The following is a 14,288-nucleotide window of genomic DNA, read 5'->3' on the forward strand; positions in this document are numbered from 1 at the left end:
GAATAAAGTTGTCAATTTAAAAAAAAGCTCTAGTTGAAGGAGTTACTCGGATTAAAAAGTATTGTTATTGACCTTTACACCTGGGCGAGAAATTTCACATTCAAACCGAGCAGATTCTTTTTCTTTAACTTCAAGGTCAGTTAGGGGTTTCAGGAACTCAACACGAATAGCTGTAAGAGAAAAGAAAATTTTTAGTAGGGAAAAATGTTCATCAGAGAAGAATAAACTGCTGACATTGTGAGTCATAGACACTAGTACATGAAGTTTGTAGCACTTAGACATTTTGTAGAAAATTGTAAATGACTTACGTTCTACATTGAGAAAACACGATGTCTTAAAATGCTTGGCATCACAGGTGTATGTTTTTGCATCATCCAGTGTGCAGCCATGGATAATGAGTTTTCTGACCCTGCCATCAGAAATGATATCATACTTCTTTGTTTTGTGAATTTCTTCTCCATTTTTGAACCATTTAACTTTTGCATTTTCCCTGGAAACTTCACATTCCAGTATTGCAGTGGCCTCCTCTTCAACAGTCTGGTCCTCAAGTGGTTTAGTAAATTCAACTGGGGGTTCTAAAAGAAACAGATGGGTTTTTGTTAGAAAAGATCAAAGTTATAGCCAGACCTCTGCTAATACAGAACTGTCCCGTACTGTTTAGTAATTTTCCTTGATTGAATAATCAAAAAGGCTCTTACACATCTCTGCTGAAGGTTTTCTTTTATTTTTTATTTTTAATGCTCAGACATGTTCAGTTAATTCAGCTACTTTTCTCATTTTCAGCCCTCTGTAAGATTAGACTGGATGATATCCTTGTCCATGTGGTTTTTACTCACAAATCATCGCAAAGCCTTGCAACTCAGTTTCTTTAGCTGAACTATACCCATGTGATCTCAGTGACTCTGAAGTTATACTCTGAACTTAAGGAATGATTTTTTAATTTGTCCTTGAATTATATACATTGTACACAGTCAATGTTATATCACTTGACTGATAGTATCAGAAAAAGCCTTTGGGAGCTATAAAGGCCAGTATTTCCAGGTCATCTTGAGGCCAATTAAATATTCAAGTCTGCAATGAAGCCCTGAAAATCCTAATGAACTGATTAATCTCCCACATCTGACACATTTCTAGCATTTCCCCCTTTCCTCACCTCTTCTGTGAAGCATAAAGATTTTAAGTATGTAGCTTTTCTAATCAGGAAAGTAATCTACCAGTTCAATATTGTATGTAAGATCCTACCAATTTGATATGTGGTGTATATTAACATGCTATTCCAGGATGAGTCATGAATGGCCCATTAACACTATGGTCTAATTAAAATGACCAACTTACCTTTCACGAAAAGATTTGCTTGAGTTCTGAAATCTTTTGCTGTCAGTGATACCTCTCCTGCATCTGTTAACTTGACATCTCTAAGAATAAGTGTGTGAACTCTTCCTTCGGCACGTGTCACAACCTTATAAAGTACATTAAAAACGCTTTGTAAGTATCTACAACAGTTATTTAAGAAACATTAATGAAATGGCATTGCTATTTATTTTTATCTATGGATTTTGGTTGTTCACTTCTCATGAAATTTTTATAGTTTCCTTGTATATATACTGTATATATCTCAATGCAAAAATGCTTAGAGGATTTTGAGAATCATTTCTGTTTTGTCCTTTCATTTACAAAAATGGTAATTTTAAGTTTCCCCATGTTTTAAGGCATTTGTGTCCTTGTATTACAAAACCCAAGTTTACTACCGAAGTTCAAAATGAGACTGACTTGAGATCATATTTATTTTGAACAGGTACTAATAAATACCAAAATAAGTAAACTTAAGGGGAAAAGTTGGTATTACACCTGGCTACATCTAAAGCAAAACTTTTAAAGAGATACAAAGAGGTTTGGCACCTCCTCATACACTGTTTATTAAATGCCAATTTGACTTTCTGTTATTAAATTTTGGTAAAAAATCTGCCTAAAAGAAAAGATTTCTGTGTTGACCTATTGCTGAAACTACTTTGCAATCATGAATTTTAATTGGACTACTCCTACACAAACATCTCCTTTCTCTAAGCGCGAACCTGGGGGATTCAAGTGTACATCCTGCATTGCAGCCCTTAAGAGGGCTGGTACTCATTCATACTGTAAATTTTAACATAGCTCTTAAAAAATTCTGTTCATTTATTTTTAGAGAAGTTACAGAAGTTTAGAAAAATAAAGGGGAATAGCTAAGGAAGAAGCACAGAAGATTAAGGAACTTTTGAGAAGGCAGTCCCTCTTGCTTCAGAGGAAAGGAAGGAGTTAAGAGGCTGTCCTCCCTCCCAAATGGTCATTGTGTCCCTGAAAACCATCTCTAGTGAATGCTCATCTGAGATTGAGATGAAGCCAAATATATGTCTGACCAAGATAAGCAGTAAAAATAAACAAAGAAGTCACTTCAATAAAGGTTTTATGTGTACAGCTGAAAGCCAGCCACAGAGATAAATAATGGTTTGAATTAAAAACAGCTGAAATGAAAACCTTGTACCATTAGACTGATTCTTGAAGACAGTAGTAAAAGTGTAATTAAAATGATAGCTCAGACAGATAAGAACAAAATAATGTTCCAGTAAACAAATTATTGATTACATAATACTTTTCTTGCCAGAAAGGAATAACTATTAAGCCACTACACTGATCAATATCTTTCCACATTTTTATTCCTAGGATCAGAAGTGATTATGTTCATTTATTATGTTTCATCTGCTGAGTTTCAATTTTGTCTGTCCTTAAATACTGTAACAGGCATTGCCTATTGCCATGATGTGTTTTCTTTTCCCATTTCTATAGTATTTTTCTTTTTTTCTTTTATGAAATAGTTTTTATTTGGGCAAATTTGGTGATACTCAGAAAGATCTAGTAAAACCTGAAAATAATATGCTACAAATTGTATTTAAAAGAAAAAAAAATCTGTACCAAGGTATTATTAGCAGTATTATTACAGGTTCTGAAACTTTGCTAGGTCATGTAATGCCTTGAAAGTTCGCTTTGTCTGAGGTTTCCAATTTGTATTTTCATTTGCATTATTTCCCTTAGGCCTAGTACATGAAAAAGAAGTCTTAAAACCAGTGATATCTGTTTATATTTTTTGTTTCTTAATGTATTTCTTGATGTTTCTTTATGTATTTCCCCTACCATTAACTCTAAATATTAAACTGACCACATTCCAGGCTGCTCAGATCCCACAGTTAAGAGCCAGCACTTGATGAAGGGTTAAAAATAGCTAGTGAGAAGTGCTTGACAAGCAAATCTGCCCAGGAAGTTATCTGGAGAGCCAGAACAAATGCCTGAAATGGAATTTGAATCCTCTTAATCCCCTTATATGTAGAATTGGACTGCAACTTGGCATTCAGGAGAAAAAAAAAGCATTTCCTGATAGCACCTTTCAAAACTCTCCTACTGTAACTGCAATTAACCTGAACGAAGATCATTCAGTACCCCTGTAACTGTCTCCAACAGAATCAGACATGAAATCACTCTTGTAATGATTGATATTTTGGAAGCTTAGTTTCATTTTGTACCATAAATAGTTGTAGTATTTCAGAATGCCATAATTTCTGGGGAAAAAATGCTACATCTAGTTTAGTGAGGATTTATCATTTGGCACAGCAGCACTACTGTATTGCTGTGTCTTAGTATTTCTACCGGCAGAAAGTAAACGAGAAATAAAGAAGGGAAGAGAGCTGAAAGAGAGCAAGGAGGAGGAAACATGAGGAAAAATAAAGTTTAGTTTCTTTACCTTATCACTGGACTCCAGTTTCTTTCCTTGCAAGAACCACTCTACCGGGATTCCCTCATAAGAGAGTTCGCAATCGAAGGTTGCTGATTCCCCAGCAGTCACTGTTACATCCTTGAGGGGTCTCAGCAAGCCAATTACTCGAGCTTGGTAAGGAGCAGACATCATTTCAGATTAGTCATTTCTACCCAACAGGGAGCTGCTGCCTCTATGTACTAATCTCCATGGTGTCTTCCCTCAAGAGAGACAGACATCGCAATGCTGCTCTTTAAATTCCCTAAATAGAAGAGGCCACCCTGGGTTTTTAGGGGGAGGGTTGATCACCTAAAATTTCCTATTTACAGAGCATGTTTCTTTAAATTGAAAAAGGTCAGCAGGAAAGTTGCTGTGCATCTGTCTCCCTGCCAAGCCTTGCATACCTCTTGTGAGATAAGGCATGTGTTTTCCAAAATAGCCAGGGCTAGGATTGGAGTGGGAAACAAGTGGTCTTCAACCATGTGGTCTGTCCCTGTCCATCAAGCTCTTAACCCTATCCCCATATATCACTGTGATCCCATCCTCTCAGATTAATATGATACTTTAATGTAGTAAAGCCTTTGCTTGTAATACTTTCATTTCTTAACAACATATGAAGCCGAACCATGAAGCAGCCTTCAAGGCCATCTTCTTATTTTTACTTCTATATGAACAAACTATATACGAAGTTAAAAACCATGTAGGGCATTCCTTAACTAAAAAGTTAAGATGGCTTGAGTAATTAATCCTTGAGTTGCTGTTCTGGAAAGAATTGCTGTGGGTTCAATACAGTATAGAGATTTGCCCATCTATTCCAACAAGGCAATGAGTACCTTGTTCTCACTTAATTAATTAATTTCAGTTTAAAAGATACTTACGTTTCACTCGGAGGTGAGCACCAGATTTGGCATTTGCTGCTTGGAAATCTACTCCGCCAGCTTGATCCAAGCGCACATTGTACAGTGTGAGGAAGTGCTTTTTGCCTTCCTCTTTGATTTCACATTCCTGGAAAAAGAGAAGTGAAACAATTTTTCAGTATCTTTTTTTGTACTCCTCACTACAAGAGCCCCTACTTCTCCTCATGCTATGCACCTGTTATCTCCTCCGCCATTCACGAGTCTTAGGCCCATTGCCACCTGCAATATACCTTATAAACTTTCATTCATAGGCCTTTCCTTTCAAAGTCTCTTCCTAATATGGTCTGCTTCTTCTTAGAAAGAAAGGGAAAGAGGCAACACATTTGTGATTGTGAATTGCATGTGCTCATTGACTAGCCAATATACCCACATGTAAACCAGTCAGAGGGCTAAGGGAACTAGTAGTTACTAAGCTTGTGACCATTCCTTGAGAAGGGTGTTTTGCTTTTATCCAGGCACTGATTTTTCATGAAAATTCGGATCTTTCTGTACTGTTCACATTGGTAGTTACATCAAAGAGTTACCAAATTATTACCAGTTGATATTGTATTGTTTCTTAATTTTCCAGATCCTTCCAGCAAGCAATGAAGAATATTTTATTAAGCCTTATACCATTTAAAATAAATTTTAGCTGTCATAGTAATGGAAAAGAGTTTGAAAATGTGATCTAAATCTATTTAAACCAAACATAACTCAAAACCCAAAGATAAATACAGACAATCCAAGTTTTGTATTTTTAAATGCCGTTACATTTAAGTGAATTCCATGAGGATTGTGCACTTTGTATACATGATTGTTGGGGGTTAGCAATACAGAATGTACTTTTTTATGTAAAATCATTTATTATTTAGTTAATTTATATAATATTTTGGATTATGTTTATACTACATTTTAAGAGTTATTAATGAAAAAACCAGTATTTTTATTATAGGGACCCTTATTGAAAGCAGAAAGAGATTTCACTCAGCATCTGCAGCCACCTTCTTTTCCCTCAATCCCTCACACAACATCCCCATTAGTTGTTGAGATACATGTAGGAAACATCCTGAAATATTTGCTTACAGATGATTCAGTCAAAGGTTCTCCTTTTAGCTTCCAATTGCCATGGACACCTTTTTCAGAGATTTCAATATCAAAACGGGCAGTTTCTGTCTCAATCACCTCCACACTGTATAGTGGACGTATAATCTCAATATCCCGGTCTGGAGGGGGAAAAAAAAAAAAGTGATTGACTTATCAGTCTCTAACAGACCCCAAAAGATCTCTACTACAGAGCAGCCCAGTAAAATAACCACACCTTCTATATTGAGTTTAGCAGAGGTTTGATCAGTACCACAGTCACAAGTGTACTGTCCAATGTCTTTCTTCAAAGCTTTCTTGAGGATAAGGATTCTCTTTTTACCATCAGCCTTAATAACAACATTCTTTGATGGAGTAATTGGTTTGCCATCCTTCATCCATTTCACTGGGGCATCTGCTTTGCTGATTTCACATTGTAAGATTACTTCATCTTTCTCTACAGCAGTGTAATCCTGCAGCTTCCCAGTGAAGTAAGGGTCTCCCTCTGCAAATCAAAGTTAAGATATGTTTCAGCCTGAAGTTTTAGTCTTTCAGAAAGGACAATCAGTTCTTACCATAAAATACATTTCTTGTTTATGCCTGCAAGAAGGATTAAATACAGTCTTTATAAATATTACACAGTCCTGTTGCAAAAAGGGAGAACAATAAATATCTAAGAAAGAATTCAGTGTATTACTAATATTACTGACAACATCGTTTTGGTGCTCTAGGAGTTTCAGAGCACCATTTAAGTATCTAGTAGTTAATTTCACAACACTTGCATAAAATGTTAAAGTTACTTTAATTATCCTTTGTGAATGGGGAAATGGAGACCCAAGTAAGACAAACAGATTGGAGAATTGTCAAAAATCACAATGTAGATTTAGGCCAAAACAAAAAAAAAACACCAAGGCAAACCAAAACCAACCCCAAGACTTTCTGATCACCATTTTTCATTAATAAGACTCTTCTTGTAATATGCATAATGCAAATTCTTTTGGGTATTCTTACCAAGAACAGTGAGTTTAGCTTCTGAGGATTTGTCCATAGCTTCCACTCTAATCTGAGAAGTATCATCAATAGTAAGATCTTTGATTGTGAGTGTATGGAATTTGCCATCATCTGCCATTGAAACCACTTTGCTGGTGTGTAATCGCTGGTCATTCTTGAACCAGACAACAGGGATATTTTCATGGGAGAGTTCCACAGTGAACACTGCAGTTTCTCTCTCCTTTTTTGTTACATCCTTGAGAGGACTAATGAATTTCAGGCGTATACCTATAACAACATAACATTTCATTAACAATAATGTTATCAATAAAAACTATTCAAGGACTATGCTGCAAATCCTTCCTAGAAAGGCAAAGTCAGACAAACCTTCAATAATTAGCTTGGCACTTGTTCTCTTATCCTCAGCTTCAAACATGTATTTAGCTTCATCCTCAAACGCAACAGATTTAATAATGAGAGCATGTTTTGTTCCATCTGAAATAATTTCAAATCTTTCATCAGGAGTGATCTCTTGTGTTCCTTTCAACCAACGGAAAGTCTTGGGTTCTCTGGACACCTCACATTCAAACTTGGCTTCATCCTTCTCAAAGACCTTCACATCACTTAGTGGAGTGATAAATATGAGAGGCAATTCTGAAAGCAAAGAAGAGCACTTTCGGTTCAGTGATAGGTTCATATAGAACTTTCTGCTGCTAGTTTTGTTCTAATGCCCTGAGATACACATGGAAATGTTGTCAAAATGCAGACTGTACCTTTGACTTTCAGATTAGCAGCACTTTTAGCATTAGCAGCTTGGAAAGACACCTCTCCAGTCATATCAAGTTTGCAGTTATGAAGGACAAGAGTATGCTTCTTCCCATCTTCAATGATTTCACACTCCTAGCAATAAAGAAACACACCACCCCCAAACAAATATGAATATTCTAAGAAAGCACTCAGAAGACGTTATTATTAAATATGTATTTTCTAGTGTAAATTATGGTCTAAAAATAAAGAAGCCTTACAGGTGAAGGTGTTAGGGTTTCTCCCTTTAGCTTCCATACAGGACGGACATCAGGCTCAGAAATTTCAATTTCAAAACGTGCTGTTTCACCAACAAACACTTCCACTCCATACAGTGGGCGCTCCACTTTAATTAAGCGAGCTGAAATAAAAAACCCCAAAAGTTCACATCTGTTTACTCAGACATTTTGTACCATAGAAATGTAAAACTGGAAGGAATCTCAACCCTCTCCCTATTCCTTCTTTAAGGCATTCAAATGCTATGACTGATAAATATTTATTTAACCTCTTTTTAAAAAGCTGCAAGTTTCGTCAGTTTACAACCTCCTTCTGTAATATGTCTGAAAGTTTAATTATTTTTAGTAAGAATATTTTTCCTCATAATTAACCCAGATATCTGTTACAGTGAATTAAACTAACTGCTTTTTTTCCTGACTGGAAATAGACATAGAGAACAATTGATCATCACTGTCTTTACAACAGCCATTTGTATATCTTAAGATACATCGTCTCCTGTAAATACTGTCAATAATGTAAATCTAGATATTTCAGCTATTTATCATAACCGCATGTTTTCTAAATGTACATTTGGTGTTGTACTCTAGAGAGTGTCTGTCTGTCTACGCCATTTTATAGAGGTTTCAATACTTTCCCTTAGCCAAGGCACAATAACTTACGCTCAACGCTGACATTAGCATTTGTCTTGTCAGTTCCACAGTCACACTCATAAACACCCTTATCACTCTCTGTAGCCTTCTTGATCTTCAGGATACGACGCAAACCATCCGTTTTTATGGAAATTCTGTTAGAAGCTACTAGTTCTTCACCATCTTTGTACCATTTTACTGGCACATCTTTGCTAAGTTCACACTCCAGAATAATATCATCTTTCTCCACAGCACTGTAGTCTTGTAATTTCACAGTGAAATATGGATCGGCCTCTACAGAAGTCATAGTGGATATAAAACAGTAAATTAGTAATATAAATTTACTAAAACATCAATATGTTGTCACTTTCTACTTATAAAAATTGTTTATACACATTATGTAACATATTTTAAACTATGTAATTACCTAAGACTTTGAGGTTTGCTTGTGTGTTCAAGTCCTTGACTACGGCCTTTATTTCGGAGATATCATCAAGTGTTACTTCTCTCATTTCCAGTTTATGAACTTTGCCTTCTGAAGTAATAAAAACTGTTCTGCTTGTGTGCAGTCTCTTGTCATTTTTGTACCATTTCACTGGCATGCCTTCATGGGAAAGCTCAAACTGAAAGTGAGCTGTTTCCCCTTCTTTGACTGTTTGATCCTGTAGAGGTGAGATGAACTTCAGCCTCACACCTGTAATGTAGACACATAAATACCATCAGAAAAAAGCTAATGTATATCTAAAAGACATCTTCTTTATCTATTTTTAATTTTTTATTGTTCATAAGAAGATACTTGCCTTCCACAAACAGTCTTGCTGTGCTCTTCTTACCATCAACTTCAGCAGTGTATTCTCCCTCATCATCAAACTGAGAATCATTGATTACAAGAATATGCTTCTTTCCATCTGCAATGATGTCAAATTTTTCTCCAATCTTGAGTATATCAGTGCCCTTAGACCATATAACATTGGCTTCTCTGGTAAGGACACATTCAAACCTTGCTTGGCGCCTCTCAGGGACAGTAACATCTTTTAGGGGCACAGCAAAATCCAGTTCAATTTCTGGAAGCAAAACAGGGTACATCATTTGTAATGTGCTCCGTGTGAACTCTGTTTAAGTTGATATCATACTCTGTGGTGCATCTTACCTTTCACTGTTAAGATAGCTGTAGTAACTGCATTAAGTGCCTGGTAAAGGACTTCACCAGCTTGTTCTAACTTGACTTTGTGCAAGGTTAGGAAGCGTTTTCCTCCTTCAGCTTTGATTTCACATGTCTGGAGAGATGACGCACTTTGGTAAATAAAATGCAAATGACCTACTGCTAAGTATTTTTACTAAAGTGATTCTATAAATATACACAGCAAAGAGTCAGATAGAAAGACTGGAATTGCTTTTCAAGGAAAGTTAACACTTTTACTCAACATTAAAAAAATGGAGTACATTTCTTCACCATTCCACACTTCTTTTAAATGTCAATATAATTCCTAGTACTGTATGTATGATATTTTTATTATTGTCTGAATAATGTGCTGTAATCATTTGAGAAAATGAAACCTTTCAAAACTTAGCTTTTATAACATGTAATTCTTACTTACAGAACCAGGGTTTTTTAATCACCATGTTTAGCCTTTCTACATTCTGGACTAATGACAGACCTGTGAAGATCTTACCATAAAGACTCAAGGGAACCTGTCCACAGTGTTTAATTTAAATAAATTGTGTTGTGAAAATCAAGGATGCTTACAGGTGAGGGTCTCAGGATTTCTCCTTTCAGCTTCCATTCACCAGGAATATCTTCCTCAGATATTTCTGTATCAAAGTTTGCTGTTTCTTTCTCATAAACTGTAACATCTTCTAATGGCTTCAGAAGTTCAACTTCACGTTCTAGAAGGCACAAATGAATATGTCTATAATTAGGTCAAGTTTTGATAGAGCTTTATAATAATTCAGATTACTTATTTTGTTTGTTTAGAGGTTTTTGAACATTGTCCTATGAGCTGATTAAACATAATACCAACAAAAGCTTCCTTACCACCAAGGGTCAGTTTAGCTGGGTATCTGCGACCTTCAACTTCCACAGAATATTCCCCAATATCTGCGGGGCCAGCATTCTTGATTTTCAGGAAAATTTTATTTCCTTCCTTCAAGATTTCTGTCTTGTCAGTTGGTTCAGCAGGGATTTCCTCATCTCCTTTGAACCATTTAAAATTTGGTGTATCCTTTACAATGTCACAGGTGAAAGTAGCTGTTCCTTTTGGTTTCACATGCTGGTCTCTTATGGGTTTTACTAACCAGTCTCTTATCACTTCTGCATGACAAAAAGTTATATAAAAATACAGTTTAGCAGACATTTACTACAAATAGATGGGTCATAAATAGAAGAAATAAGACTAACAGATTTTGTATTAAAAGAAGATTTTAATAGCTGCAAAAAGTCTTATCTGTACATTTATATTGTAATACTATGAGAAAAAGCTTTCCTAGTTTTAAAACAGCCCAAGTGTCCTACAGAGAAAGGAGAATGCGATTTTGATTGCTTACCTACTACCTTAACACAAGATGAGCATGACAGCTCAGAGTCTTCCACAGTAACAGTGTAAGTGCCAGCATCAGCGTCGTCTGAATCAGTGATTGTGAGGGAATGTGACAAACCAATAATGCCCAGAGCAAATTTCCCCGGCTTGTCTTTGATAATCTTCCCATCCTTCCTCCACACCACACTTCTTTCTTTGTTAAGCTCACACGTCAAGTACAGTGGCTGGCTTTTAACCACAGTGACTTCTTCTTCAAGAGTTTTCACAAACCGCACTGGGAGTTCTGTGGGAAACACAGCGTTTTGATTTGTCTCATTTATATACAGAAGGCGTGATGCAGAAATGCCTTACATATTAAACCAATATGTGTGTATATGATTGATGGAAACAAAAAGATGCACCTACCAACCACTATAATTTCACAAAGTATCAGTACTTCTAGCTTGGGGAGCTAACCTTCAAATTTTTGATAAACTTGAAACAGGGAATACCTTCAACAATGAGTTTGGCTGTAGAGGTCTTCTCTTTGTTCCCCAGTCGTAATACACAAGTATATTCACCAGCATCTGACAGCTGGACATCAATAATGTGCAGCTTCCTATCTTTGCCATCAGCAATAAACTTGTGTTTCGGGCTCTCTCGGATGTTACTTCCATCTTTCATCCAGCTGGTAATCGCAGTAGATGGTGAAATAAGGACTTCAAAGATTGCAGAAGACCCAACAGATTCAGCTTCTGTTAGAACTATATCTTTCATCTCCTTGACAAACTTCAGTGGTACAGCCTTGAGTTGGTAAGTGAATGGAGGCTCTTCAGGAGGTTTTTCACCACCACTGCCTGGCCTCAGTTTCCTTCTTTCTGCATCTGCTGGGGAAGGTGTCTTCTTGGCTGTAATTCGAATTCAGAAATGAGTAAACTAATCTTGATTTATCACTTTTGCTTGTAGGTATTGACTTTTAGTATCCTACCTTTGACTGGACTGATACCCTTAGGAGTTTCTTCTTTTGGCGGCTTGGCCTCTGAAGTGGAACAGCAATATTATTAGTAATGTAGTTAAATAAAAATACACACTAAAATTAAGATAAAAATTTCTTTTAAAAATCAGAATTTCTCTTCCTTCAGCTATCTACACATACAAGGGGAGGAAAATCTAAACATACATTTATATTTATACAACTTATATTGTCTATATCTCAATGTTAAGTTGAATATCTTGAAGCATGTGAAAGCCACATATTCAGCAGTGGGGAGCGGCTTAGGAGCTTCTAGTTCCTCGTTTTATTATCCTGGCCATTATTCTGTAAAATTCTGCCATTCCCTGATGTGTTACTCACAATTAGGCCCTTGATCAATATCCACCTATTTTGTCAACCAAAACAGCTTATGTACTATTACAAATTACATGGGTTTTTTAAGAAAAATCATTTTACTAACAAAGATGACAACAATATAGGTTGTATATATTAAATATATGTTTCAGGAAAATGTGATACTCTCACTAGTGAGGGATGTTCTGTTGTTTGCTCCACTTGTGAAGAATCATCACAGACTTTTGAAAACATTTCCTGTGCTATGCTGCTTCTCATCATCATTTTGTGAAAGGAAATATAAAAGATACTTTTAATGGAGAATGATATGAATGAAATGCAGGACAGATTTTATTGCAGTGGATGGAAAAATGAATAGTTGAAAAAATGTGTGAGTTTTTCTGATAAGATCATGGCACACAACATGATTTATACAATCTTATAAAAGTGTATAACTAAGACAATGAACATTGATCACACAGATGTATGTAAAGACAGGTAAGACAAACATGTGAAGAGCAGCTGAATGCCAATACAGTCGGCTGACAGACTAGATGGAAATGTGAAGAGTGTTAAAGAATGAAAACAAACATCACAATGGCAAATGATATTCTCCTGAAGCAAATAGTACAAGCACTTCATGGAAGAATTTGGCAGCTGTCTTCCTCACCTCGCTTTACATGACACTTTGCAGGAACATCCAGAACTTCACATGATTCTCCAGGTGCATCCATATTCCTGTTCTCACTCGAAAGTCTACTGACCTGCTTAATCATACAAGCAGGTTCTGATCTCCAGTATTCTTTCTCTCCTGCTTTCTTGGGAGTTGCCTTACCTATGCTTGAGGAGTAAGTAACTTCTCCATTTGCAGGGATTCCTTTACTTGATTGTATTTTGTTTGAAAGCATTCCCTTCTCTTTTTTCCTGGTATCAGATGTGCTTTTTCCAATGCCATGTTTAGCTGATGTTTTTTCACCTGATGTACCTTCTGTCACTAGAAGTTCTTTTCCCGAAAGCTTCGCTTCTTCCACAGTCAAAGAAGATGTCGTTTCTTCAGTTTTATCTTTGCTGCTTTTGAGAGCTTGAGTTTCCTTACATTCATCCTGAATAGTATGAATTTCTTCAAATTGTTTTTTATCTTGACTCCCTGGTGGCTGAATAGGAACGTTCTTTACTGACTCAGATCTGTCAACTATTTCGTCTCTGACTCCCTTTCCATGTGCTCCTATGGAATCTTCACCTTCCATTCCTTCTCCTGTAATTACTGTATCAAATTCTTCTTTTTCCACAGGCAGCTTTTCAGGGGCATTTGACTGTCTAATTTTGTCTTTTTTTAAGTGGGTGCTGAATGTAATTTTCTCTTCCTTCCCTGGTATAATCTTTTTGCCTGTTTTTTTATCGCTTAGGAGTGTTTTCTCAGTCAACAGTCGTCCTGAACCCTCCTCATAATGAACTTCTTCCTCCACAGAATATTTTTCTCTTGCTTTCCTTTCCGCTACTTCTGGCTTAAGAACAGGCGGTTTAAAGATTATGTAAGTTTTTTCTGCGGGAACATCCTCATCTTCAGTGGGGTGTTGTAGGTCAGCATCTTTTCCCAATGCTGCTTCACTCTCCTCAGACAGGTCTAAGGAATGTAGTTCTGCTGATGTAAAGTCCAGATTCTTATCATCTTGAATAGTTTCCATTTTCTTTGCTTCTTTATTAAGAATCTTGTCTATAGGAATTTCAGCTACTGTGGTACCAGATGTTTTCCTCCATTGAGTTTTATTTTGTATGCCACACTCCATGGATTCTCCAAGAGGAACTTCAGATTTCTCTAGAGTAAAACCTCCTCTCTCTTCTTCACTTCTAAGGAGAGGAGTTTCAGCTATTCCTGCCTCTCTGACATACTTTGCAAATGAAGTTTTATCTTTAATGAGAAATTCTTCATGTTCCAAACTGATTTTTGATTTTCTTTCTTTTCCTAGAAGACTTTTGTGGTCCCTGGGCTCATATGACTTCCTGTGCACATGTTTAGGTACATAAGTT

The 14,288-nt window shown here is 36.3% G+C and overlaps 1 protein-coding gene across 1 annotated transcript in view; it reads right to left on the reverse strand.

Annotated features, from left to right (window-relative positions):
• Positions 1 to 14,288, reverse strand: part of TTN (titin) — a 236,887-nt gene that overhangs the window by 86,227 nt on the left and 136,372 nt on the right. Inside the window, exons 178-197 of the mRNA XM_086465971.1 lie at positions 11,908 to 11,972; positions 11,446 to 11,836; positions 10,962 to 11,237; positions 10,453 to 10,728; positions 10,165 to 10,304; positions 9,568 to 9,694; positions 9,218 to 9,481; positions 8,845 to 9,111; positions 8,448 to 8,711; positions 7,773 to 7,912; positions 7,521 to 7,647; positions 7,135 to 7,401; positions 6,769 to 7,035; positions 5,996 to 6,262; positions 5,761 to 5,900; positions 4,660 to 4,786; positions 3,770 to 3,912; positions 1,336 to 1,459; positions 309 to 575; positions 73 to 170 (exon numbers count right to left, since the gene is read on the reverse strand). Of these exons, the coding sequence (XP_086322097.1) occupies positions 73 to 170; positions 309 to 575; positions 1,336 to 1,459; positions 3,770 to 3,912; positions 4,660 to 4,786; positions 5,761 to 5,900; positions 5,996 to 6,262; positions 6,769 to 7,035; positions 7,135 to 7,401; positions 7,521 to 7,647; positions 7,773 to 7,912; positions 8,448 to 8,711; positions 8,845 to 9,111; positions 9,218 to 9,481; positions 9,568 to 9,694; positions 10,165 to 10,304; positions 10,453 to 10,728; positions 10,962 to 11,237; positions 11,446 to 11,836; positions 11,908 to 11,972 (4,037 nt within the window). The remainder of the gene's footprint in view (positions 1 to 72; positions 171 to 308; positions 576 to 1,335; positions 1,460 to 3,769; positions 3,913 to 4,659; positions 4,787 to 5,760; positions 5,901 to 5,995; positions 6,263 to 6,768; positions 7,036 to 7,134; positions 7,402 to 7,520; positions 7,648 to 7,772; positions 7,913 to 8,447; positions 8,712 to 8,844; positions 9,112 to 9,217; positions 9,482 to 9,567; positions 9,695 to 10,164; positions 10,305 to 10,452; positions 10,729 to 10,961; positions 11,238 to 11,445; positions 11,837 to 11,907; positions 11,973 to 14,288) is intronic.

Source organism: Leptosomus discolor, chromosome 5, assembly GCF_034619465.1.
Source record: "Leptosomus discolor isolate bLepDis1 chromosome 5, bLepDis1.hap2, whole genome shotgun sequence".
In the NCBI taxonomy this organism is placed as follows: domain Eukaryota; kingdom Metazoa; phylum Chordata; class Aves; order Leptosomiformes; family Leptosomidae; genus Leptosomus; species Leptosomus discolor.